The sequence below is a fragment of the Moschus berezovskii genome, chromosome 19, assembly GCF_049115385.1.
Source record: "Moschus berezovskii isolate FMDL1 chromosome 19, NW_MosBer_1.0, whole genome shotgun sequence".
Lineage (NCBI taxonomy): Eukaryota > Metazoa > Chordata > Mammalia > Artiodactyla > Moschidae > Moschus > Moschus berezovskii.
The window spans coordinates 68981313-69007503 of record NC_142478.1 but is presented as its reverse complement, the minus strand read 5'-3'; the positions used below and the strand labels follow the sequence as shown (position 1 = coordinate 69007503).

Sequence of the window (26191 nt, the reverse complement as noted above, 5' to 3'; positions counted from 1 at the left end):
GCAGGGCTGCCCAGTGGGCGCTGCTGTCAGGGAGGAGGGTCCCTCACAGGACACGGGCTGACAGAGGCTGCGCTGCAGCCAGGCCTGCCCCCCTCCTCAAGGCAGTGTGAGAGAGGGAGGACACCTTGGTTCTTCTCCTCCTATCTTTCTGTTGTCTGCCACTGCCTTCCGCTGGCGGAACCTACCAGAAGGCAAGCTGGGAAAACCACTTCCTGTAGTTCACAGCAGGGAAGGGGCGAGGATGAATCCGCAAAGACACAGGGGAATTATCGGTACAGAGCACAGAAGCGTCTGGGCCGCACCCCAGGCCCCGTTACTACAGACAGATGTAGGTGCTTCCAGTCTGCAGAAACTCATCCAACTGTACACTTCTGCAATGTGCACACTTCTCTACTTGCACACTTCAAGGAAGACACTGCAATAAATCCAGAATTATGAGTGCCAAGTGTTACGACCAAATGCTAGATCACAACCTCCAGTCTGTGTTAGTTATTTATTGCTACATGACAAATTGCCTCAACGCCTAGTCGTTTTGAAATATCAAATATCATTCATTATCTCTCACGGTTTTCTGTGGACCAGGAATTCAGAAGTGGCTTATCTATGTGGTTCTGGCTCACGGTCTAAGGGAGGATGAATAAGGCCCCTAAAGATGCCCACGTCCTAATCCCCAAAACATGTGGATATGTTGGATTTGGATGGCAAGGGGAATTTTGCAGATGTCACTAAATCAAAAATCTTGAGATGAGGGATCATTTTGGATTCTGTGGATATTCTGGGTGGGCCCTAATTGTAACCGTAAGGGTCCTTATAGAAGGGAGGAAATGGGGGTCCATGGGAAAGAAAGCAGTGATGTAATGATGGAATCCGCAATCGGAGTGATGCAGCCAGGAGCCAAGAAATGCTGGCTGCCCCCAGAAGCTGGAGGATACAAGGAACGGGTCATACCCTGGGGCCTCCAGAAGGAGCTAGGCCTCTTTTCACCTTGGCTTTAATCCCGTGAGACTCATTTTGGACTTCTGACCTTATCATTAACAGAGAATAAATGGTATCATTTTAAAGCTATGAAGTTTGTGGTAATTTGCTGCAACGGCAATGGGAAACTCATACAGGTTTTACCATGATGTTCTAGTGAAGATGTCAGCCAGGGCTACGCTGGTCTGAAGGCCTCCCTGAAGCTGGAGAGTACTTCCCAAGAAAGTTCACCGACAAGACTATTGGCTGGAGGCCTCAGTCCCCTGCTGTGAGGGCTCCGCTGAGCTGCTTGAGTGTCCGCATGATGTGGTGGCTGCTGGTTTTACCAGAGCAAGTGATCCAAGGGAGAGCAAGGCAAACGCCCAAGACCTTTTAGAACCCAGCCTCAAAGGGACATATCATCGCTATTTACAATCTACTGGTCACACGAACCAACTCTGACACAACGTGGAGGAGGCTGAGACATACCCTGTGGTTCAGTGGCTAAGACTGTGCTCCCAGTGCAGGAGGCCCGGGTTCCATCCCTAGTCAGGGAACTAGATCCCACATGCCACAGCTTAGAGTATGGGTGCTGCAACTAAAAAATGACCCTGCATGCTGCAACTAAAGATGCCATGTGCTGCAAAGAAGCTCAAAGGTCCCGTGAACCACAGGTAGGATCCGGTGCAGCCAAATAAACGCTTAAAAAAAAAAAAAAAAAAGATGGACGAGGCTACACAGGGGTATGGACTCAGAGATGGGGACCACTGAGAACCCTCCCGGAAGCTGGTTCCCACAGTAACACGGACATTTCTTCACACATAGGCCTCATCTCGATTGACTCTCCCATTCTCAGAGGAAAACCCCGTAGGAATCCTGAAATTCTTCTCGGAACACATTTGTTTATAGATTCTGTTATGTATCTTCCCCCCGCCCTAAGATATGTTGAAATCCTAATCCCCAGTGGCTCAGGATGCAACTGTACATGGAGACAAAGTCTTTACAGAGGCAATTCAGTTAAAATGAAGTCATGAGAGTGGGTCCTATCCAGTGACTGTGTCCCTGCAAGAGGAGGGAGATAGGGAAAAGGAGATGGTCACAAAGAAATGGGAGATGACGTGAAGACTCAGAGGGAGAGTGCTGCTTGGAGACAGAAGGCTGGAGGGACACATTTAGAATCGTAGGAACATCAAAGGTTGCCAGCAAACTGCCAGGTCAAAGGCATGAAAGAGTTTCTTCTCTGGCACCTTCAGGGGAGCAAGGCCCCGTGAAGATGCTAATTTCAGACATGCCTTGGTGTGTCCAGAAGTGAGACAATGTGCTGCTGTTTCACCAAGCTACCTGGTTTGTGGCGCTGGGCTACGGCAAACCGAACAAACTAATATTGTGGGATCTTTCTCGTTTTCGTGAGACACAATTTCCTTTCTTTTCTGGTTCTAATAGGGTTCACTAAAGAGAATGGAGAAAATATATTTTTTAAAAACCCTAAAAATTACCTCTGGGACTTCCCTGGTAATCCAGTGGTTGAGATACTGTGCTTCCACTGCAGAGGGTACAGGTTCAATCCGTGGCCAAAAATTGAAGAAAAACGCCCTTAAGTCTGTTACCTGGGAGACAGTCCTTAGTGACTGTGTTGCTGTATTTCCATTCCGTGCTCACTTCTACAGGTGTGTATAGACCCATCTATCTGACACACAATCGGGTAAGAGTTTTATAGTAAAGGCAGAATGGAGTTACACAAGCAGGGGACCTTGGCGCCCGCACCCCCACCCCCACCACCAGCTGCCCGCAAGGACCCTCCATCAATCTCCAGGCAGAAGAGAGCCTGGGGCTCTGAGCACCTGCTTGCCGTCTTCCCTTCCCTTCTCATGTTTCCGGCTGATTGTTTTAAAATGCCCCCAGCTATTGCCCAGGAGTCTTTACTGCTTTCTGGAAAGTTAGTACTTTAGGTGGCGTGGGCTGTCCAAAATCTAGGAGATTAAGAGCTGGGCTGTAGACAGCCTCAGCTGCACTCACTATGCACATCCAAGCAGCATGCAAAGCTCTGTGGACACGCACATCACGTACCAGGGGCCCAGGCTGAGCTCAGGGCAGGATGCCACCTGGCCAAGGTTGCTGGGCCCCAGCGTGGCAGAAGCAGAAGTAGAACTTGAGGCAGTCCTACCCAGGTCGTCTCACCGTCAGCAAGCATTCCTCTCTCCTTTCTCTGTTCTCATACTTTGGATAAAGCCACTTTTTGCCTAAACTCCAGTTGCAGCTACTTGAGTTATGACAGCACCACGGGCAGGGGCTGCAGTCTAAGAAGGGGGTTCTGTACTTGATTCTTTGGGCCCCATGTTTCCCCCGACAGGTGGGGCATGGCAGAAGGCACAGCTTCCCTGGGAGGGCAGGAGACTCTCACACACAGAAGGGGGATGTGGCTGAGGGTCTCTGGGGCTGGCAGGATGGGGTGGGGGACAGCAGCGTGATCAGGCTTGGAGACACCAACAGGCAACTCTGCCGTGTGTCTTAGGGTCATGAGGTTTGCCAATAAAACTTCTCTAAAGTTCCTTACAGTTCTAACTACTCAGAGCTCCCAGCCCTCCCAGCCCTAGAATCACTCCCAGCCTCTGACTTCTCCTACAGCATCTTCAGGAAGGGGCACAGAACTGTCACTGGAGTCCAACCCTCTCGAGGCTGACACCCCGGGGGCCCTCACAAAACCCGCTGCTGCAGACAGGCATCCTGACCTGGGCTGAACTCCAAACACCCTGCTCCTCACTTCCCAGAGCCACCCACACACAGCCTCCTGAAAAAAGCCAAAGAGGCTTTTCATTTTTTTCTGCTCCAACGCAAATATGACATATCTGTGCCACCCGATTTTCCTGACAGACGAATAATTATATCAACGTAATTAAGTCTCAGATGGAGAAATTCTCTGTACAGAGTACACCGACACTGTGCTTCCCGCATCAGAGAGCCATTGTTCCAGGCAGTAATTATCAGGCCACCTTTGACATGTCTTATTTCAATTTAAATGGAAATGAAGCTCATAGATCTCCCCAGCCCATGACCCCACGTGACTGCAGAAATGGAGAGATCGGACTTTGAAACTTTTCAACAGGCCTCTGGGATTTCCATCCAAAGATGTTGAAGTGTGAGAACGACTTATCACTATGTACCCCCAGCCCCTCCTCTGAGCCTCAAGAATCTCATCAACACGGTGGGCTGGTCTCTGCTTCCTTCCCCTGCTCTCCATCCCCTTGTAAATTCAGTGTCCATCACCATCTCCTGAGGCTTCTCGTCGTCGTAAACTGGCCCTTCTCTCTTCAATCCAGCCCCCTCGCCAATCCATATTCCACACAGCATCCAGGGGAGAATCTTTTTAATCTGATCAAGTCCTCTCCTGCTCAAGAGCCTCAGTGCTTCTTCACTTCCCCAAGCCCAGACTGTGCAGTTGAGCCGAGCAAGCCTTTCGGAGTCTTTCTCTCAACCCACCTTCCAAGGTTCCTCTCCTTCCACTGCCCACACTCTACACCCGCACACCAGTAATCACCACAGTCTTCACCAGCACCCAATCGTGCTGTGCCCTTTCTCGCCTCTGTGCCCTTTCACGTCTCTCTGTCTTCACACCTACCATTCCTCCACCTGGAACGTGCTTCTCTGCTCTGACAAGTGAACTCCTATTCATCCTCCAAGACCCATTCCACAGCCACCTCTTCTGGATGACCTCTCTGGCTCTCCTGGGTACAATCAGTCACTTTCATCTCTGGGCACTGGGACAAGTTCCTGGGTTAAACACATACCCCACGAGACTGCAATTAATTTCTAATTTCCTGTTATATTGAGCTCCTTTGAGAAAGGCTGTACTCAGCCTAATATCCCAAATGCCTAAAGGAGTACCTGGAACTTAAAAGCCATCCCGTAAATGCTTCAGCTTTAAATTCTCCCAGTTCTACACAAGACAGTGGGGGCAGTATGCAGTCTTATCACCATGGGTCCTCAACTGACACAAACAAGGGCGTGCAACCCAGCTCCACCACTTCTAGCATGACTGTGAGCAATCCGTCCCCCACCTCCCTGACCCTCAGTCTCCTCATCTGTAAAGTGGGAGTGCTGATAGCATTGTTGTGCTGTGGGTCTAGCTGAGGATTCACAGATGGAAAGTGCTTGAAATGCTGCATAAAACACAGTAAGTTTTATACTCAATAAACATCATCCCTCTTTCCTGCTCTCAGACAACCATTACTGCCAATGTGCCAACCCCTGAGGGGAAGTTAGGTCTCATCCCTGTCAGCACCCGGAGGTGTCCAGAACATCCCAGGAGAGACCTGGCTGGGGACTGCAAACACTGCCTACAGATCCAGAAGTCGGAAGACAGCCTGGGAGTAAAGTCACCCAAGCCAGCAGTGACCAAAAAACGGGACCACATCCCACCAGCTGTGCCAGGCAGGCACGGCCCGCAAGGGTCAGACAGGGGAGAGACTGAGCCCCACCCGGGACTCGAGACCTGGCAAAGGGCCCCGCCTCTGCACGGGCTCCCCAGGTGCCAGTGAGCACACCCTGGAGTCTGTCCCCTCAACCTCACAGGAGGCAGCAATTCAATTCCTGCCTGATCTTCAACACAGAACACTGGGAGGCTTGGCACATGTTCAGATGCTCTGTAAACTGTGAAGAGCTGGGTGCATCTGAAATGTTATTTATCACACTGCTTCCTTCTTCAGATCTTTTTTCAGACACATCTGATGGCTTCATCATGACCAAAGTCCCGGCTGGCGTTCTTAACATACCAAAGTACCATCACAAATGAACTGTGGTAAGTAAGTGGGGAAGGCAATTCCTGCCCCTCTCCCTAGGTAAATCAACCCTCATCAATAGTCTTGTATTATTAGATACAGTCTCCCCAAGAATTGATCAGGAAGAACCTGGACCAGAGTTATCGTTATTGGTGATCAATGCTGGATTCTGGCCCTTCCTGGGCTTCAGTTCAGTTCAGTCGCTCAGTCGTGTCCGACTCTTTGCGACCCCATGAATCACAGCACGCCAGGCCTCCCTGTCCATCACCAACTCCTGGAGTTCACTCAAACTCATGTCCACAGAGTCGGTGATGCCATCCAGCCATCTCATTCTCAGTCGTCCCCTTCTCCTCCCACCCCCAACCTTTCCCAGCATCAGAGTCTTTTCCAGTGAGTCAACTCGTCACATGAGGTGTCCAAAGTATTGCAGTTTCAGCTTTAGCATCAGTCCTTCCAATGAACACCCAGGATTGATCTCCTTGGACCAGAGTCAATGCTGTCTGGCCGAGGAACAGGTGGAGGTCAGGGAGCTACTGTCAGAGAAAACGGCGCGGGTGATTCAAACAGCAAAAGGCACCGATCAACACTGGGCAGCCAGGCGTGATAATGACCGGAGATTAAGATAGTCATTTCTAGACTTGATTGACTTCCATCTGCTGAGGCAAGAGCACGTGACAGAGACCTGAACGCCCTGGCCTCGTTTCGGGGTAGTGGAAAGTTCCACCCACTGACTGGGAAATGGACGTTTTTGTCATGATCCTTGCTGATTCATGCCGCTTTTGTGGGATGCTTTCAAATGCTGACTCCTCTAATTCAAGGGCACTATGGGCTCTCCAGAGAAGGGCTCTGGATGGATCTGATTTCTGGACTGAAGGAGGCTGAGCTCAAGTGCAGGGTTTCTCAACGTCAGTATTATTGCTGTCGGGGGCCACATGATTCTCTGTTGCGGGGGCAGGAGAGTGGTCCTGGGCATTTCAGGATACTGACAGACAGCATCCTTGGCCTCTAACCCACTAGACGGATGCAGCACCCTGTCCCCAAGTTGTGCCAAACAAAAATGTCTCCAGATACTGCAAACACTCCACGAGGGGCAAAATCAGCCCCAGCTGAGGGCCAAGCTAAAGGCATAGTGGGGGGAGAGACTTAAGAAGACACAGACTCCGGATGAGACAGATGCGGACTTGAATCCTGAACAAACCACTTCCCACTCGCTGCGTGACCTCATCCTAAAATCATAAAGCTCCCCGGCTGGTAACTCCAGCGGCTCTGGAATAAGGAGAGGGTGTGATGCGCTGGCAGCCACACTCCCACGAGATCCGTGTACCGCCGGCAGCAGCCGCATCACCATGCTGCCGGTCAGACACACAGACTCTCAGGCCCTGTCCCAGATCTGCTGACTCAGGTTGGACATTTTAACAATAGCCCCAGGTGATCTGTGGGCATTCGAGCTTTGAGAAAGACCAGCATTTCGACTGAGAGCACAGGTTTTGGTGCCTAAGAGACGGATTACATGTCCTGTCGCCAAGCCATCCGGCCTTGGGCAAGTCACTTCACCTCTTGTAAGCCTCTTTAAAATGTGTGAGAGAGAGATAAAAAATACCACCTCGCTCATAGGGTTCGAAGTGCTGATTTAATGAGACGGGGCACGAGGCGGGCCACGGCGCAGACAGGCAGTACGTGTCAGTTCCTGGCCTCCCCGCCTCCCTCTGCTCAGACCGCGACAACAGCAAGCCCGGCTCCCAGCGGGGCGACACGGAGCCGTGGAAGGAAGCTCCCTCCGTGCGCTTCTGTGATCTTCCTTTTGATGGAATCTAATATTACAACAGCCACTTGGCCGCTCATGGTCCATTTATTCATTTATTGGCCCAGCAGGAAAGAGACACAACCGCCGAGCTCCCCGCTGTCTCTTTGCCCTGCACATCTCAAGGTTACAGCCCAGTGGCACCGGCCTCTGGATGAACAGACTCATTACCTCACAGCGGGGCCCCGGCTCTCCCAGGTCGGTCTGTCCTGCCCTTGCAGGCGCTTAGGGTCATCGCCTGCTCGGCTCATGGGGCCAGGACTTCGGGAAGGCAGGTATGGGTCCAACGCCCTCTCACTGGTTTCCCTCAGTTTTTCTCCTGGCACCAGGGAACATGTCAGCGGCAGCCCCTTGAAGCTCCTTCCTCCTCTCAATCCCTCTCTGGAGGCCAGATGCTGTCCTGGGAAACACGTGGTCTGAACCAGGCAAAATCATCCTCAACGTGGGCCCAAGTATGAATGGGGCCCCTTGGAACCTCTAAAGTAGGTCTGTGAGTTTGCTGTGCAAATCCCAACACTTGATAACTTCTGTTTCAAACAAAGTGCGAACTCCGGCTCCCCGGGTCAAATCTGGCCTGTGCCTATGTTTATAAATAAAGTTTTATTGGAACATGCATTGTTCATTGACTCATTCTCTGGCTGCTTTTGTGCTATAGCAGAGTTGGGTAGTTGTGACAGATATAGTAAGGCCTGCAAAAGTCTAAACTGTTTATTACCGTGGTCTTTACAGACATTTGCTGATTAGGTGCGACCTCTTGAAATTTGGGCACACTGTCAGGAAGAAGTGAAAATCATCTTATTTCCTGAGTTCTTTTCCTTTTTGTTTGCTGAAAAGTCACATCAGTTGTCTTTTATTCCCCACCCGCCAATCAATTAGCTCACAAAGGCTGGAGTCGGAAGGATTCCCCCTGAGTGTTTGTTTTTAAGCCTCCCTACAGCAGGATGCTGTGTGTCTAAACCACTGCCAAACTTTAATAACAGCATCGACCGTGTCACCTCCCACCAAAAGCGAACAGGAAGCCTGGCTCGGCTGCCCAGCTGGGTGGATGTCAGCTGTGGACAGCTGCAAATTGTCTGAACAAGGACAGATGGAGCTTGTTTCTGCCTTTCTTCTTCCATTTGAAAACTTTTTGGGAGAGAAGAGGAGAACGCTGTTAGGGAAATGAATGTGTTGATTCTAATTATCTGAGCGGGAGTGCGGCAGGGGTGACACGCAGCAGGATGGGCTCCGTGTCATTTACCTGGAATGCAGGCAAGGCAAGACTGGGCAAAGAACAGAATCCCAATGAGACTGGTGCCCAGGACACTGAGCACAGATAAGGAGGCGTCTATGGACCCCAGGTCACAAGGGGACATAGCACGTCAGGGAGATAATTCCCAGAATTGTCCAACTGGGAATGATTTAACCACTGCCTAGGCTTATACTTGTGCTCGGAAGCTCAGGCCTGTGTGTTCTCCAAGTGGCTCTTCTGTGCTAGGTCTCCCCCTCATGGCGATGCCGGTGGTGGTGGCAGTGATGAGGGTACGGTGGTGGTGGTGGGGATGGTGGTCATGGTGATGAGGAGGAGGTGGTAGTGGTGATTTGATGATGATGGTGGGGGGTGGTGATTAACATGGCCATTAGGATGCTGATGGCAGTCGTGGTGATAATGGAGGTGACAGTAATGATGACCGCTTGGTCTGAATGTCTGCCTGCACTTCATTCCTCTGTTGAAATCCTAACCCTCGAGGCGATGGTATTCGCAGGTGGGGCCTTTGGAGGTGATTAGGTCGTGAGGATGGAGCCCACACGAATGTGACTAGACGGCAGAGAGAGCCCTCAACCCTTCCACCTCTTGAGGACACAGCAAGCAGCACCAGCTATGAACCAGGAAGAGAGCCTCGAAAGAGTGCGGCCATGCTGGTGACCTGACCTTAGACTGCCCAACCTCCGGAACTTCTGTTGTATAGAAGCCACCCGGTTTGCAGTATATTGTCACAACAGCCAGAACAGATTAAGACAATGATAATGATGAGGATGTGACGGTACGTTTGCTTTGTGCCTGGCACTGTGATAAGCATTTAAATGCATTATCTCATTAAATCTTCCCTGAAATGCTGTGTTCAGTTCAGTCACTCGGTCGTGTCCGACTCTTTGCGACCCCATGAACCACAGCACGCCAGGCCTCCCTGTCCATCACCAACTCCCGGAGTTCACTCAGACTCATGTCCACAGAGTCGGTGATGCCATCCAGCCATCTCATTCTCGGTCGTCCCCTTCTCCTCCCGCCCCCAACCTTTCCCAGCATCAGAGTCTTTTCCAGTGAGTCAACTCGTCACATGAGGTGGCCAGAGTATTGCAGTTTCAGCTTTAGCATCAGTCCTTCCAATGAACACCCAGGATTGATCTCCTCTAGAATGGACTGGTTGGATCTCCTGGCAGTCCAAATGACTCTCAAGAGTCTTCTCCAACACCACAGTAAAAAGCATCAATTCTTCAGCGATCAGCTTTCTTCACAGTCCAACTCTCACATCCATACATGACCACGGGAAAAACCATTGCCTTGACTAGACGGACCTTGGTTGGCAAAGTAATGTCTCTGCTTTTTAATATGCTATCTAAGTTGGTCATAACTTTCCTTCCAAGGAGTAAGCGTTTTTTAATTTCATGGCTGCAATCAGCATCTGCAGTGATTTTGGAGCCCCAAAAAATAAAGTCTGACACTGTTTCCACATCTATTTCCCATGAAGTGATGGGACCAGATGCCATGATCTTAGTTTTCTGAATGTTGAGCTTCAAGCCAACTTTTTCACTCTCCTCTTTCACTTTCATCAAGAGGCCTTTGAATTCCTCTTCACTTTCTGCCATAAGGGTGGTGTCATCTGCATATCTGAGGTTATTGATATTTCTCCCAGCAATCTTGATTCCAGCTTGTGCTTCTTCCAGCCCAGCGTTCCTCATGATGTACTCTGCATATAAGTTAAATAAGCAGGGTGACAATATACAGCCCTGACGTACTCCTTTCCCTATTTGGAACCAGTCTGTTGTTCCATGTCCAGTTCTAACTGTTGCTTCCTGACCTGCATGCAGGTTTCTCAAGAGGCAGGTCAGGTGGTCTGGGATTCCCATCTCTTTCAGAATGTTCCACAGTTTATTGTGATCCACACAGTCAAAGGCTTTGGCATAGTCAATGAAGCAGAAATAGATGTTTTTCTGGAACTCTCTTGCTTTCTCCATGATCCAGCGGATGATGGCAATTTGATCTCTGGTGCCTCTGCCTTTTCTAAAACCTGCTTGAACATCTGGAAGTTCACGGTTCACACACTGCTGAAGCCTGGCTTGGAGAATTTTGAGCATGACTTTACTAGCATGTGAGATGAGTGCAACTGTGCGGTAGTTTGAGCATTCTTTGGCATTCCCTGTCTTTGGGATTGGAATGAAGACTGACCTTTTCCAGTCCTGGGGTCACTGCTGAGTTTTCCAAATTTGCTGGCGTCACTTTCACAGCATCATTTTTCAGGATTTGAAATAGCTCAACTGGAATTCCATCACCTCCACTAGCTTTGTTCATAGTGATGCTCTCTAAGGCCCACTTGACTTCACATTCCAAGATGTCTGACTCCAGGTGAGTGATCACGCCATCGTGATTATCTTCGTCGTGAAGATCTTTTTTGTACAGTTCTTCTGTGTATTCTTGCCACCTCTTCTTAATATCTTCTACTTCTGTTAGGTCCATACCATTTCTATCCTTTATCGAGCCCATCTTTGCATGAAATGTTCCCTTGGAATCTCTAATTTTCTTGAAGAGATCTCTTGTTTTTCCTGTTCTGTTGTTTTCCTCTATTTCTTTGCATTGATCACTGAAGAAGGCTTTCTTATCTCTCCTTGCTATTCTTTGGAACTCTGCATTCAGATGCTTATATCTTTCCTTTTCTCCTTTGCTCTTCTTTTCACAGCTATTTGCAAGGCCTCCTCAGACAGCCATTTTGCTATTTTGCATTTCTTTTCCATGGGGATGGTCTTGGTCCCTGTCTCCTGTACAATGTCACAAACCTCCGACCAGAGTTCATCAGGCACTCTATCTATCAGATCTAGACCCTTACATCTATTTCTTACTTCCACTGTATAATCATAAGGGATTTGATTTAGGTCATACCTGAATGGTCTAGTGGTTTTCCCTACTTTCTTCAATTTAAGTCTGAATTTGGCAATAAGGGCTTCATGATCTGAGCCACAGTCAGCTCCTGGTCTTGTTTTTGCTAACTGTATACAGCTTCTCCATCTTTGGCTGCAAAGAATATAATCAATCTGATTTCGGTGTTGACCATCTGGTGATGTCCATGTGTAGAGTCTTCTCTTGTGTTGTTGGAAGAGGGTGTTTGCTATGACCAGTGTGTTCTCTTGGCAAAACTCTATTAGCCTTTGCCCTCTTCATTTCGTGCTCCAAGGCCAAATTTGCCTGTTACTCCAGGTGTTTCTTGACTTCCTACTTTTGCATTCCAGTCCCGCAGACACGAGAGACACCAGCTCCAGCGGCGCAGACGCAATGCAACCGACCACAAGCAGAAGCGTGGCCAAGAGGTGCTACCCCACGTCCAAGGTAAGGTATAGCGGCTGCGCTTTGTTGGAGCAGCTGTGAAGAGATATTCCACGACCAAGGTAAGAGAAACCCAAATAAGACGGTAGGTATTGCAAGGAGGCATTTGAGGGCAGACACACTGAAATCATAATCCCATAAAACTAGTTGATCTGATCACATGGACCACAGCCCTGTCTAACTCAATGAAACTAAGCCATGCCGTGTGGGGCCACCCAAGATGGACGGGTCATGGTGGAGAGATCTGACAGAATGTGGTCCACTGGAGAAGGGAATGGCAAACCACTTCAGTATACTTGCCTTGAGAACCCCATGAACAGTATCAAAGGGCAAAATGATAGGATACTGAATGAGGAATTCCCCAGGTCGGTAGGTGCCCAGTATGCTACTGGAGCTCAGTGGAGAAGTAACTCTAGAAGGAATGAAGGGATGGAGCCAAAGAGAAACAAATACCCAGTTGTGGATGTGACTGGTGATAGAAGCAAGGTCCGATACTGTAAAGAGAAATATTGCATAGGAACCTGGAATGTTAGGTCCATGAATCAAGGCAAATTGGAAGTGGTCAAACAGGAGATGGCAAGAGTGAACGTCGACATTCTAGGAATCAGTGAACTAAAATGGACTGGAATGGGTGAATTTAACTCAGATGACCATTATATCTACTACTGTGGGCAGGAATCCCTTAGAAGAAATGGAGTAGCCATCATGGTCAACAAAAGAGTCTGAAATGCAGTACTTGGATGCAATCTTAAAAACGACAGAATGATTTCTGTTCATTTCCAAGGCAAACCATTCAATATTACAGTAATTCAAGTGTATGCCCCAACCAGCAATGCTGAAGAAGCCAAAGTTGAACGGTTCTATGAAGACCTATAAGACCTTTTAGAACTAACACCCAAAAAAGATGTCCTTTTCATTGTAGGGGACTGGAATGCAAAAGTAGGAAGTCAAGAAATGCTGTGAGGGACTTGCAATAATTACCCCTATTTTATAAGATGACAGAGACACAGAAGGTGAGCACTGGACCAAAGTCACACAATAGGAAGTGACAGCACTGAGGTTTGCACCCAGTCTCCGAGCTCTCTGCCACTTCTGTCAGGCTTTGTTCAGTGTGCATTTTTTATGCATGAAAGTGAAAGTGAAGTCGCTCAGTCATGTCCAACTCTTTGGGATCACATGGACTGTATGTAGCCTACCAGGCTTCTCCATTCATGGGATTTTCCAGGCAACAGTACCGGAGTGGGCTGCCATTTCCTTCTCCAGGGGAATCTTCCTGATCCAGGGATCAAACCCGGGTCTCCTGCATTACAGGCAGACACTTTACCCTCTGAGCCACCAGGTAAGATTTTTTTATGCCTAATATGTGCCAAGCCATGTTTGAGGGTTCAGTTCATTTGCTCAGTTGGGTCTGACTCTTTGCAACCCCATGGACTGCAGCACGCCAGGTCTCCCTGTCCATCACCAACTCCCGGAGCTTGCTCAAACTCATGTCCACCAACCATCTCATCTTCTGTCATCTCCTTCTCCTCCCACCTTCAATCTTTCCCAGCATCAGGGTCTTTCCCAATGAATCAGTTCTTCACATCAGGTGGCCAAAGTATTGGAGTTTCAGCTTCAGCATCAGTCCCTCCAATGAATATTCAGGTTGATTTCCTTTAAGATTGACTGGTTTGATCTCCTTGCTGGCCAAGGGACTCTCAAGAGTCTTCTCCAACAACACCACAGTTGAAAAGCATCAACTTTTCGGCACTCAGCTTTCTTTTATGGTCCAACTCTCACGTCCATACATGACTACTGGAAAAACCACAGCCTTGACTCCGGACCTTTGTTGGCAAAGTAATGTCTCTGGTTTTTAAATGTTGTCTAGGTTGGTCATACCTTTTCTTTCAAGAAGCAAGCATCCTTTAATTTCATGTTCAAGGGTAAAGGTAAGCAAAATTTCTTTTTTTCTGTAAAGGACCAGTTCATTAGAATAAGTGATAAATTCCCTTTTGCTTAAGCCAACTTGAGGTTTGTTTCTGCCGCTTAAAACCAAAAGAGCTCTAACGTAGACCAGTTCAGTCATCCATTTTTATTCATCTACACTTGCAATTCCAAATCAGCCAATTTTTCTTTACCACTGCTTGCTTTATCCTCAAGTTCTGAGATCTCCTTCTACTTTCCTGCAGTTTAAGCTCAGCCAAAGAAGAAAAAAGAAAGCACTAGAAAGAGATGAATTATCTTTCAAACCAAATTATAGTTTGGAAATGAATTTAAAACATTAAGAGTCTGACTGGGGGCTCCCTGGGATTACTATCTCCTGAAGATGTTCAACTGGGACAGTGACTGTGCTTTTTCGGTTGTGAAGACTGACCTTCCCAAGCCTCTCTGACATGCAATTAAGTGTGGCTTAACCTCATCTAAACAATTTCAATTGGATTTATTTTAATAACTTAATATACACCTGTACCATTCAACCAATATGTCCCCCCGCCTCACCTTTTATAAAGTAATTAACTTTGGGGAGTTAAGTTATTTTAATTTCTAGTGAGTCTAAAGTGACAGGAGTTCAACTGATGAAGTCTCTGGGGACGAGATTAGTATTTGCTCTTCAGTTTGCCATCTCCAGACTCCACACATTGTGTGTAATTGGTATTAGCAACTTTAAATTCTGATTAATTACTGGAGAGCCTGTTTTTGATGCTGAAACAAAGCCATAAGTCAGGGAGTAATAGACCCAATTACTCCTAGGTAGGCTTCCCGTAATAGATTTTATTATCTAGATATCTCATCTCAGAGGCAGATGCAAAGAAACTCATTTCATTAGATGATAACATCTCTTGAATTGAAGCGCATTCACCACCTGGGATCAGGAGAGCTCAGGAAAATTCACGTTTCAGAAATACATCTGGGGCTGGTGATATGAGATTCTAAGTCCTTTTTAGGAACAAGTTTCTCTCGCATGGAAACCTCTGTGTGGAGACAAGCAGGAGGAGCCCTCAGCGCTGGCAAGCTGGGTGACACAAAGGCCCACGTTTTCCCTGCCAGTTCTCTGATAATATGGGAGGCCGTTCCTAGTGGGGAGAGATATGGCATGTGAACAGGGAGTTTAGGAAATGTGTCGGGTGGTTGTGGATCATGCTGAGATAACGGGGCAGTAATTAGGAGAGCTATCTCCCTGTCAAGAGAGCTATAAAAGGTGTTATTTACACCCTGCTCATGGCCCCAGATGCCCTCCACGTGGAATGCCTTTTTAAATACTCCAGTTCCCAGCCAAAATAATTCATCTTTATGCTCTGAAATTCAGAGTCATTGGTGGGAGACACACACTGAGAGCTTTCTAAAATCAAACCCTTAACTCTGGGTTTGTTGGATGCCCCTGGGTGGAGCTGGTGGGAGGGGGGCTGTGATCTGACCTCGAGTTTGGAAACGTGGGTGTTTGGGTGGCTTCAAACCAAAACAAAGCAAAAGCGAACATGAAAACTACACAGAATCTGGCTTTGGGCTTCCTGAAGCCCTCCCTTAGCACCTACGGCCAGAATCTCAGAAGACAGGAAGAAGGGAACTAGAGCGGGAGACAGAGCAGCCAGCATGCCGGAGGGGCAGTTATGTGGCAGGCAGAGTGAGAAGCGTGGCGTGGATTACTCGCTTCAGTCTTTCTGAGTTGATTTGATCACACCCCTTTCATACACGAGGTGAAAGAACGTTCTCAAGAGGACAGAGCTCTCAGACTGGTGTAATCTGGCTTAAAAAAACAAAGGCAGTCAGCAAGCGATGAGATGTGACTTAAGAGCCTTCTGACTCCCCACTTCTACTCCTTGTATTCTCAGGGCAGGGCGACCCCACCCCAAGGAGACGCCAAGCCTGCGATGTGCTAGAACTAGTTCCTTACTGGCTGACAAGAGCTGATGGCTGAATTTTCAGGAATTCTGTGAGCCAGCTGTTATACAGCTAAGTATTATTAAAAGTTGAATAATATCAACTTACAAGTAATTAAATAAATCACTTGAAAGCAAAGGTGGGACTTTCCTGGTGTGTAGTGGTTAAGAACCCACCTGCCAATGTGGGGGATCTGGAGAGCTTCTGCAGCTGTTCACGTCTATCACGCCTATCTGGTGAAGACACCATGTAACAGTGCTGCTCTGTGAGGCTTCCCAATGCCGCGCTCCATGACGTCACACTGTTGGCTGGGCACCAGCCCCGGGGGGAGGATTTACATCAGAGAGACTGGAAAACACTACAAGCTGGGACTCCACCTACCCCGGAGAGCCAGGTGTTAACGTCGGCCGGCGCGCCACAGCCCCAGCTCTCCTCCTGGTGATCTGAGTCTCCCCAGGTCTAAGCTCGCTGGAACCTCCCCATCGCATCCACACGAGGCTCCCTCCTCAGAGGGAAATTCACCAATATGGAAGAGAGCCATCCCTTCTCTGTTAGGCCTCACATTCTTTTCATTCTTTTCCCCCAAAGGTGGAAAATATACCCTAAAGTAACACCAGATACATAATTCATGAACCATATATAATTGATGCCGGGTTTAGCAGAAGCAGAACCATAAGTGGTTGTCTATTAACTATTTATGACTCTCCCTGGGCTGCTGACGAGCCAGGCTCGGCGCAGAGATCACACCCATGCTCCCATGTTTTATTTAAACATTATTAAAAGCACAGTCTGCAGCGAGGCCTCCCATTCCACTCTGAATTAGACCCTGCTGTGAAGTCGCCTCTGGGTCTCAGGAAGGTTAGGACTGGGTTTGCTGGCACTGCTTCTGCCTTTTCCCTTTGTGTTTAGGGGTTAGACTGCCTCTTCCTCCTACCCGTGGGATCCCACTGCAGTTTTTCTGTGACCTGGGGTACATCAGGTCACTCCCCACACCCTGGCCTGAGTCTCAGTTTGATCATCTGTCAAATTAGGGGGGCTTCCCTGGTGGCTGAGCTGGTAAAGAATCTGCCTACAATGCAGCAGACCTCGGTTTGATCCCTGGGTTAGGAAGATCCCCTGGAGAAGGGCATGCCAACTCACTTCAGTATTCTTGCCTGGAGAGTCCCATGGACAGAGGAGCCTGGCGGGCTAGTCCATGGGGTTGTAGAGTCAGACACAACTGAGTGACTGACACACACATACAGACACACACACACACAAAGTGGACAGTACTGTAGGCATTACTCAAGGTTACTGAAAGGATGGGACCAGAGCAGTGGTTATTAACAGAGTGACTCTGTTCCCCAGGGGACAGCTGGCAAGGTCTGGTGTCTGGTGATATTTTTGTGATGACCTGAGGTGGGGCTACTTGCATGTGCTGGGCAGAGGCCAGGGATGCTGCTAAACATCCAACAAGGCACAGGACAGCCCGCATGTCAGACAGTTATTCGACCCAAAATGTCAGTAATGTCAAGACTGAGAAATCCTAGATTACAGAATCAAAAGCAATATTCACTTTTATAACTTGCTTGCAAAAAATGTACCTGAATGATTAAATAGCATGTGTCTAAATCTTCCAAAGAAGAGAATGGGTTTGAGCCAGTGCAGACCTGGGTCCAGATTCTATCTCAGCCAATTTACTGGGGTGTAGACCTTGGAGCGGTTGCTCCAGTTCTCTGATCTTGGTTTCTTTATTGGTAAAAGAGGGACAATGACCTCCAAGGGTGAGGCTTAAAGGACAGATCTCAAGTAAAGCCCTTACCCCAATGCCCAGCACACAGTAAGCTATAAAGCCCTAGCTCACAACAACACAGACCCCAGCCATCATGGGCACGGGGCAGGATGTGCACACGGAGCTGGTGGACTTAGGATGTTGTCTGAGTGGACGAAGAAAGAGTCATCACAGGAGTGAAAAGAGAGGAGAAAGAAAACACAGTAGCATCTATTAAGTGCCTACTGTGTGCTATCATTGGGCACTTCTACATATACCACCTCAGTTCATCCTCACAGCCACCCAATGATATCAGCTGTATCTTGCTCCCATTTTACAGAAGGGGAAACTGAGGTTCTGCAGTGTTCATTTAGCCACCCGCAGTCTCATATTTCGAGCCCAGTGCTCTTACCACCACCCTGTAGTGAGCTGAGGTGTCCTCTCCAAAAATCATATCCACTTGGAACCTGAGCCCTTTTTGGAAATAGGGTCTTTGCAGATATAGTTAAGACAAGGTCATACTAGATTAGGGGAGCTTTAAATCGGAGGCCCAGTGTCCTTAGGAGAAGAGAGGACACAGAGATGGGGATGAGACGAAGACCATGTGAAGATGGGGAGATGGAACACCTGGAGCCCCCAGAAGTTGGAAGAAGGAAAGAATCTCCCCCAGAGCCTACAGAGGAAGTGGGCGTGCTGACACCTTGCTCTTAGAATTCTGGCCCCCGGGACCATGAAAGGACACATCTCTGTCTTAAAACAACTGTTTCTGGTAATCCGTTATGGCAGCTCTGAGAAACTAATACAGATCCTCCTCCCCGAGATGAGCCAGAACAATTGTGTGAAGAAATGAGAGAGAAAGAGAAATTCCATGTCCATAGCCAGACCAGTGAGAACAGGTCAGGAGGATCCTCTGGAGGAGGGCATGGCAAGCCACTCCAGTATTCTTGCCTGGAGAATCCCCATGGACAGAGGTGCCTGGTGTGCTATAGTCCATGGGGCTGCAACATGTTGGACATGACTAAGCAACTATACACAGCACCTCAAAGCTTCCAGCCTACACTGATTCATCATTTAAGATGTTCAGATGGTACATCCTCTAGGCAAACTTCTCCAGGTCTCCTGGTTCTACCAAACCACTTCCTCTTTTTTGCTTGCATATCCCAGCCTGTATCAGAAATATTTAGAGACACATGCCATCTCCTCCTCTGGATCCTGAGATCTCCAGCGGCACAGGCCCTGGTCCATCCATGTCTGCATCTCCCAGAACATCAGGGTGATAGCACAGCCATGTAGCAGGACGCAAACCGAAGTGTGTTGATCTGAAAGTTCCAACTTTTAAGATAATTTTTGAGCTGTTCTCTTAAAAGGTAAAACTTCAAAATGCTGTGGAAACCACTCAGCAAACAATTTCTGAGGATCTATCCTGTGCCTGACCCTGAACTGGAGACCAACAGTTGAATAAACCCACCCCTTATCTCAGACTCCCAGTCTAGGAAGACAAGAACACAGGCAATCATAATAACCTATGTAAATGGGGTGGGCCATGTGGGAACACAGAGGAGTTACATAACCATGAGGGCTTCCTGGCAGTAAGCCCTGATCTAAATCTGAAAGGCTGAGGAGGCAGGCAGAGGGATGCATGAGAACAAAGGTGATGAGTCAAGAAATAACCTAACACAGGGGCGCCTTCATGCTTGAGTAGATCATGCGAGGTGATAAGAGGCCGACAACCAAAGGCAGAGAAACCTACAGAGGCTCAACCTCTAGGAAGAAGCTGGGGCTCTGTTCTGAAGGCAGTGGAGAAGAGCCATGGAAGATTTCTTAGCAGAAGAGTAACGAAGTAAAGATGTGCCCCTTCTAGAAGGATCTGGAGGGAGGAGCAAGCATACAGGAACAGTGGGGAGCCAAGATACAAGGTAACTGTACAGGCCTAGTCCATGGGGATTGCAGATTAAAATAAAGACAGAGGACACGGGGTTGAAACAGGAGTGGGTGGATTTGAAAACTACCTCAATAGGATAAAATTAGCAGGCGTGGCCATTAATCTGTGTGAGCTGGAGAGAGAAGGGCCATTGTGATTTCTAGCTTGGGTCACTGGGGGATGAGCTAAGAGTGAGCAGAGGCACCAGCTCGTGAAAGAGCACGAGGCTCAAGGGAAAGTTAAGACTACAGAGTCAGACCCAAGTAATGAAGGGTAAACCCGACAGGCGCAGCCTTCAAAGCTAGTGCGTCTGGAAGCCAGCAGAGGGCTGGCCTTCCAGTGACCCTCAATTCTTTCAGTTGCCCTTGACCTCCCTTGGCTACACTGTCCTGGGGCTGAGGTGGTTTCGCCCAAGCTCTGTTAACTATGGAAAAACAACAGGACATAAATCCACGGATGAGCTGTCTCGCCAAGCCAATGACAAAGGGACTTGAATGATTTAGAGCCAGAATATTCTTTCTTCCATAATGGCTCCTGGAGTCTCCAGGAATAGTACATTTACGAAAATTAATGGCAAAACCTCATTTTTCTTTTTTCTGGGAAGAGAAGTTCCATCGGCGGGGTAATTGATCCTGATCTGGACGTGCCGGTGCACTGGCCAGGGGTGTAAATCATTTGCACGAAACAACTCATGGCCCTTTAAACCAACACCGGCAGTGACAAATGAGACAGGCTGGGACAGGCGGGAAAGAACACGCAGGGCAGAGCCATCAACGTCCTTCCCGCTTCTCGCCACAGCCCAGGATGTTGGATCCTTTGGGGGTTCTCCTGCAGCAGAGAGACCATCTCTCAGCAGGGGTGGGTTGGGAGGGCAGCGTGCTGTCCCAGTGAGAGCTTTGAGCTGGACACGCAGGGAAGCTGACCCCAGCTCTGCCACCCGACTCTGAGGCCCTGGGGTTGCACTGTGCATCCACACCTGCTGGGGTGATGGAAGCATGAAAGAAGGTGACATCTGGGACTTCCCTGTCAGTGCAGTGCCTAAGACTCTGCAGCTGCAATGCAGGGGGGGTCAGGGTTTGAGCCCCGGTCAGGGAACTCGATTCCACCTGCTGCAACTAAGATTTACTTGCCTCAACTAAAGATCCTGTGCGTCGCCAGAGATCTGGCAGCCACCAAATAAATAAACTTTTTTTTTTTTTAAAAAAAGATGACATCTGCAAAGAGCCAAAGCCCAGAGTAACCCAATCAATGTGTGTTCAGGGAATGAATGAATGAATGCTTGGCTCAGGGAGTTCAGAAATTCATTATTCCTCTCAGGGAGATATGAACTTTAAAAACGGAAGAGTGCAATGGCTGCTCACAAGAACGGCCTGGGAGCAGGAGCATGACGCCAACTGGCCTCTAAGACCCTCCAGATACCAGCACACGGGTCCTTTGTTTTCCTGCGAGAGCTTGAAGCCACCACTGCAGAGAAACAGAAAATACACAAGCAGTGGCCTTGGCAGTGTTTCTTCCTGCGGTACACGCTCCTTGAGGGTGAGGGTCCATCTTGTTCCCTGCTGGTCCCTAACATCCAGCCCTGGGTTTGGCCTGGAGTAAAAACTAGGGATATATATTAATTCAAAGAATGAAAGAACCGGAACCCTGACTGCTTCACAGGTGAAGTCTATCAAGAACACACGGCACAGAGCAGCCATCCCTTATCTTATAGGGGTGGAAGGGAAGAAGGCAAACTAGTGGCACAGCCATAAGCCTGAAAGGTGAGATGCCATCTCCTGGACACCTGGCAAAGTGCCAGGACGCCACGTCAACGGGAAGGGCCTCAGCAACAGGGCTCCTCTGAGAACCCCCCTCACCGAACTCTCCCACCAGCAGTGCTCTCCCCACCCTGTCAGCTTCTACAAAAAGCAAGGACCGTGTGGGTCCCTGTCCCTCCCCTCCAATGCCATCTGTGTGCCATGCCCAGAGTTGGTGTTGAGTAAATGGATAAATAAGGACATGAGGAAATATGACATCGTCTCCTCCCTCAGTGGAAATATCTACCCTGGGGCTCAAAGGCAAGGTGCCTGTAAAAAGGCAGGTGGGTTGGTGAGCTGGGGACATCTCCTATTAGGACAGGCCTGTGGCCTGACCCTGATGCTGTGCGCCCTGCCCCACAGAATCATTGCAGCAAACAGCCGGCTGTGCAGCAATGCGCCCTCCCTCTGGAGGGGCTGGAAGGGGGTCCCCCTGAGAGTTACATCCTCCCAGAACCTGTCAACACGGCATTATGTAGAAAAAGGGTGTTCACAGACATAACTAAGGTAAAGACCTGAGATGAAATCAGATTGGATTTAGGGTGGGCCCGAAATCCAGTTACAGGTGGCCTTAGAAGAAAAGGTCAAAGGGCATCTGAGACACACGCACAGGAGGAAGACCACGTGAAGACAGAGACAGAAGCTGCAGTGACCCAGCCATGTGCCAGGAACCACCGAGAACGACCAGAATTTGGAAGGGCAAACAAGAATTCTACCCTGGAACTGTCAGAGGGAGCGTGGAACTGCCAGTATTTTGATTTCAGACTTTGGCCTCCCGAACTGTGAGAGAATAAATTGCTCTTATTTTAAAGCACCCAGTTAGGACTTCCCTGGTGGTCCAGTGGCTAAGACTCTGCATTCTCTATGCAGGGGGCCCAGGTTCAATCCCTGGTCAGGGAACTAGACCCTGCATGCCACAACAAAGATCAAAGATCCTGGGAGCTGCAAGTAAGATCCAGTGCAGTCAAATAAATATGGATGGGGAGGGATGTGGGGGGGTTCAGGATGGGGAACACATGCACACCCGTGGCGGATTCGTGTCAATGTATGGCAAAACCTAGACAGTATTGCAAAGGAATTAGCTTCCAATCAAAATACATAAATTTATATTAAAAAAATAATAATAAATAAATAAACAAACCACCCAGTTTGGAGTAAATTTCCAAGGCAGCCCTAGAAAACTAATACACCACCCAACCCCACAGACAACAAAATAAAAAGGACAGTTGAGCCTTGGTAAGCTTATCCAGAATCTTGAACTGAGAAAATAGAGAAAATGCAGGTCTAGCCTCAGCAAATGGGCAAGCTTTGTGCTTTAGAGTTGATCCATACACGGGGGTTGCACTATAACCTTTGCCGTCTTTCAGGGCCTTTATAGATCTTAAGGATATGATGTCCCCGGAAATGGGGGTGTCATGTCCCTGGGAATGGGGGTGTGCAGAGGAAAGTTAAGAAGAGCGGAAAGGAGAGGAGAGGACAGAGAGGGGAAAAAGAGCAGAGGGGAGAGGAGGAAAACCACCACCTGATGTGACTGGAAAGCCTGGCTGTGTGGCCAGTTAACGAAGACGTCAGAGGAGAAAGGCTGGGATACTGTCTGCGTCCAGCCAGAGCTGGCAGGCGGGGAGCTGGGCTGCATGAGAAGCAGGGCTGGTCAATGAGGAAGTTAGCCTGGCAGTTGGAAGAAAGAGCCTTACCCTCTCCTGGGGCCACAGGGGGCGAGGTGGAGTAGAGGAGCTGCCAGTCACAGGGCTCAGACTCTGTCTGGGAACCTGGGTCTCTGTGCGGAGCCTCATCTCCCCCACACGACAGGCGGGCTGCTGGCCTGTCAAGGGCAGAGCTGATGGAAGTGACACTGGCCGCGGGAGGCAGTGGCCCGAGAAATATACTTGCTGCAGGAAGACAAGGTGGTGAGGCCTGTCACAGACCCGGAGTGGACTGGGCAGGAAGGAGATGATGACGGTGATTCAGAGCCCTCTGGACCGAACCACAGTGCGCTATGGGTTGTCTCAGAGGAGGTGCGTGGTGGCAGGCCAAGGGGGTGCCGGGTGCCTCCCAGGCCTCGCAAGTGGAAGCCTGGAGGCTGGGAGACAGCTGGGCTCCCGAGGGGAAGGAGGAGCAGGCTGTCTCAGGTACTCGGTGACCCCTGCAGGAAACTGTCCTCATGAAAATATAATCGACTATGGAGAAACCTTCCCATTGGGAAGGAAATGCAATTTAAAATGTACCCTGAGCCACAGCAGGGGACAAGCATGGCTCAGTGAATAAAGGCAGAGACTGCAGAGTTGGGCAGAACTGAGTTTAATGTCTTACTTGTGTGTGGCCTTGAGCAACTGAATGTACCACTCTGGGCCTCAGTTTGACACGCTTGTGTCCCCAGGGCTCGGTTTTCCCATCTGAAAATGGCAATACGATCAGTACCCGCCTCACAGGACTGACACGAGATTGAAATGAGAAAGGATTAACTCGGAACCTGGCACCTGGCCAGTGCTTAATAAGTGGTGGGCTTAGTACAGTCGCTTCTGTCTTTTATCTTTGTAGTGGTCAACAGCCCAGGAAGAGCTCTCACGCTTACTAGGTATGACCTTGACAAGTCTGCTCTGTCAAGCCTGCTCTGTCAAGCCGCAGTTTCCTCGTCTGTAAAGGGGGACAATAATTCTGACTTGGCATGGTTTTAACGACTACATGACGATTACACAGTATTATGGGTCTTAGGACTATGCGAGAGAGAAATATAATAAATGCAGAGTCTCTCCTCTTTGCACAAGATTGCCCTGCCTCTGGAGGAGAAAGTGTGAGGCAGGAAGAGAAAGTTCGGAGCCTGAGACACAGATGTGGCTAGACGCCATCCTGCAGGAGTGAACGGCATTGGCTCACTCTGGACACACCCCCGGAGTTTGGGGCCAATGGCAGGGTCGGCTCACAGCCCATCCCCTTCCAGTTTCTTCCCTGCTTCCTGTTTACACCAAGTTCCCAGAGGCCTGCGCCTGAGGCCCTTACTCAGAAAGGAGGAGGGCTCCCCCCATGAACCCCAGTCCCAGGACGGCACTCACCAGCTCCATGCATCGCCGGCTGGCCTCGGCCTCCCGCTGCACCAGCTCTTCCATGTCCGCCTTAAGCTCCTCCAGGCGCCGCTGGTAGTACTGGCTGTTCTCCCGCTGCTGGGACTCGGCCGAGGCCGCCTGCGAGAGCTCCTCGCCCATCTTGATCACGCTGTCCCGGAGCCGGATCACCAGCACCTGCAGCCCGGGCAGACAGCACACGCCCAGCCTGGAGTCAGAGGTCTGGGGCCCGACAATGGGGGCTCCAGGAACAGAGACCCTCTGCTGAGCCTCTGTGAATTTCAATGAAGTAACTAGGGTAATAACAATGTGAAGTCAAGTGGGCCTTAGGAAGCATCACTGCGAACAAAGCTAGTGGAGGTGATGGAATTCCAGTTGAGCTATTTCAAATCCTGAAAGATGATGCTGTGAAAGTGCTGCACTCAATATGCCAGCAAATTTGGAAAACTCAGCAGTGGCCACAGAACTGGAAAAGGTTGGCTTTCATTCCAATCCCAAAGAAAAGCAATGCCAAAGAATGCTCAAACTACCGCACAATTGCACTTATCTCACACGCTAGTAAAGTCATGCTCAAAATTCTCCAAGCCAGGCTTCAGCAATATGTGAACCGTGAACTTCCAGATGTTCAAGCTGGATTTAGAAAAGGCAGAAGAACCAGAGATCAAATTGCCAACATCCGCTGGATCATCGAGAAAGCAAGAGAGTTCCAGAAAAACATCTATGTCTGCTTCATTGACTATGCCAAAGCCTTTGACTGTGTGGATCACAATAAACTGTGGAAAATTCTGAAAGAGATGGGAATCCCACACCACCTGAACTGCTTCTTGAGAAACCTATATGCAGGTCAGGAAGCAACAGTTAGAAGCAGACATGGAACAACAGACTGGTTCCAAATAGGAAAAGGAGTACGTCAAGGTTGTATATTGTCACCCTGCTTATTTAATTTATATGCAGAGTACATCATGAGAAACGCTGGGCTGGAAGAAGCATAAGCTGGAATCAAGATTGCTGGGAGAAATATCAATAACCTTAGATATGCAGATGACACCACCCTTATGGCAGAAAGTGAAGAGGAACTAAAAAGCCTCTTGATGAAAATGAAAGAGGAGAGTGAAAAAGTTGGCTTGAAGCTCAACATTCAGAAAACTAAGATCATGGCATCTGGTCCCATCAATTCATGGGAAATAGATGGGGAAACAGTGGAAACAGCGTCAGACTTTATTTTTGGGGGCTCCAAATTCACTGAAGATGGTGACTGCAGCCATGAAATTAAAAGACGCTTACTCCTTGGAAGGAAAGTTATGACCAACCTAGATAGCATATTAAAAAGCAGAGACATTACTTTGCCAGCCAAGGTCCGTCTAGTCGAGGCTATTTTTTTTTCCAGTGGTCATGTATGGATGTGAGAGTTGGACTGTGAAGAAAGCTGATCGCCGAAGAATTGATGCTTTTGAACTGTGGTGTTGGAGAAGACTCTTGAGAGTCCCTTGGACTGCAAGATCATCAGTCCTGGGTGTTCACTGGAAGGACTGATGCTGAAGCTGAAACTCCAGTACTCTGGCCACCTCATGCGAAGAGTTGACTCATTGGAAAAGACTCTGATGCTGGGAGGGATTGGGGGAAGGAGGAGAAGGGGACGACAGAGGATGAGATGGCTGGATGGCATCACCGACTCGATGGACGTGAGTTTGAATTTGAATT

General features: G+C 49.0%; 1 protein-coding gene and 1 non-coding gene across 5 annotated transcripts in view; one reads left to right on the top strand and one right to left on the bottom strand.

Annotated features, from left to right (window-relative positions):
* Positions 1-26191, bottom strand: part of MYO18B (myosin XVIIIB) — a 232041-nt gene that overhangs the window by 41020 nt on the left and 164830 nt on the right. For all 4 annotated transcript variants that reach the window (XM_055405416.2, XM_055405418.2, XM_055405415.2 and 1 more), the window contains one exon: positions 24482-24667. In XM_055405416.2, coding sequence (XP_055261391.2) covers positions 24482-24667 — 186 coding nt within the window. The remainder of the gene's footprint in view (positions 1-24481; positions 24668-26191) is intronic.
* Positions 22259-22331, top strand: TRNAE-CUC (transfer RNA glutamic acid (anticodon CUC)). The gene has a single exon. It is a non-coding gene; the product is annotated as a tRNA-Glu (tRNA).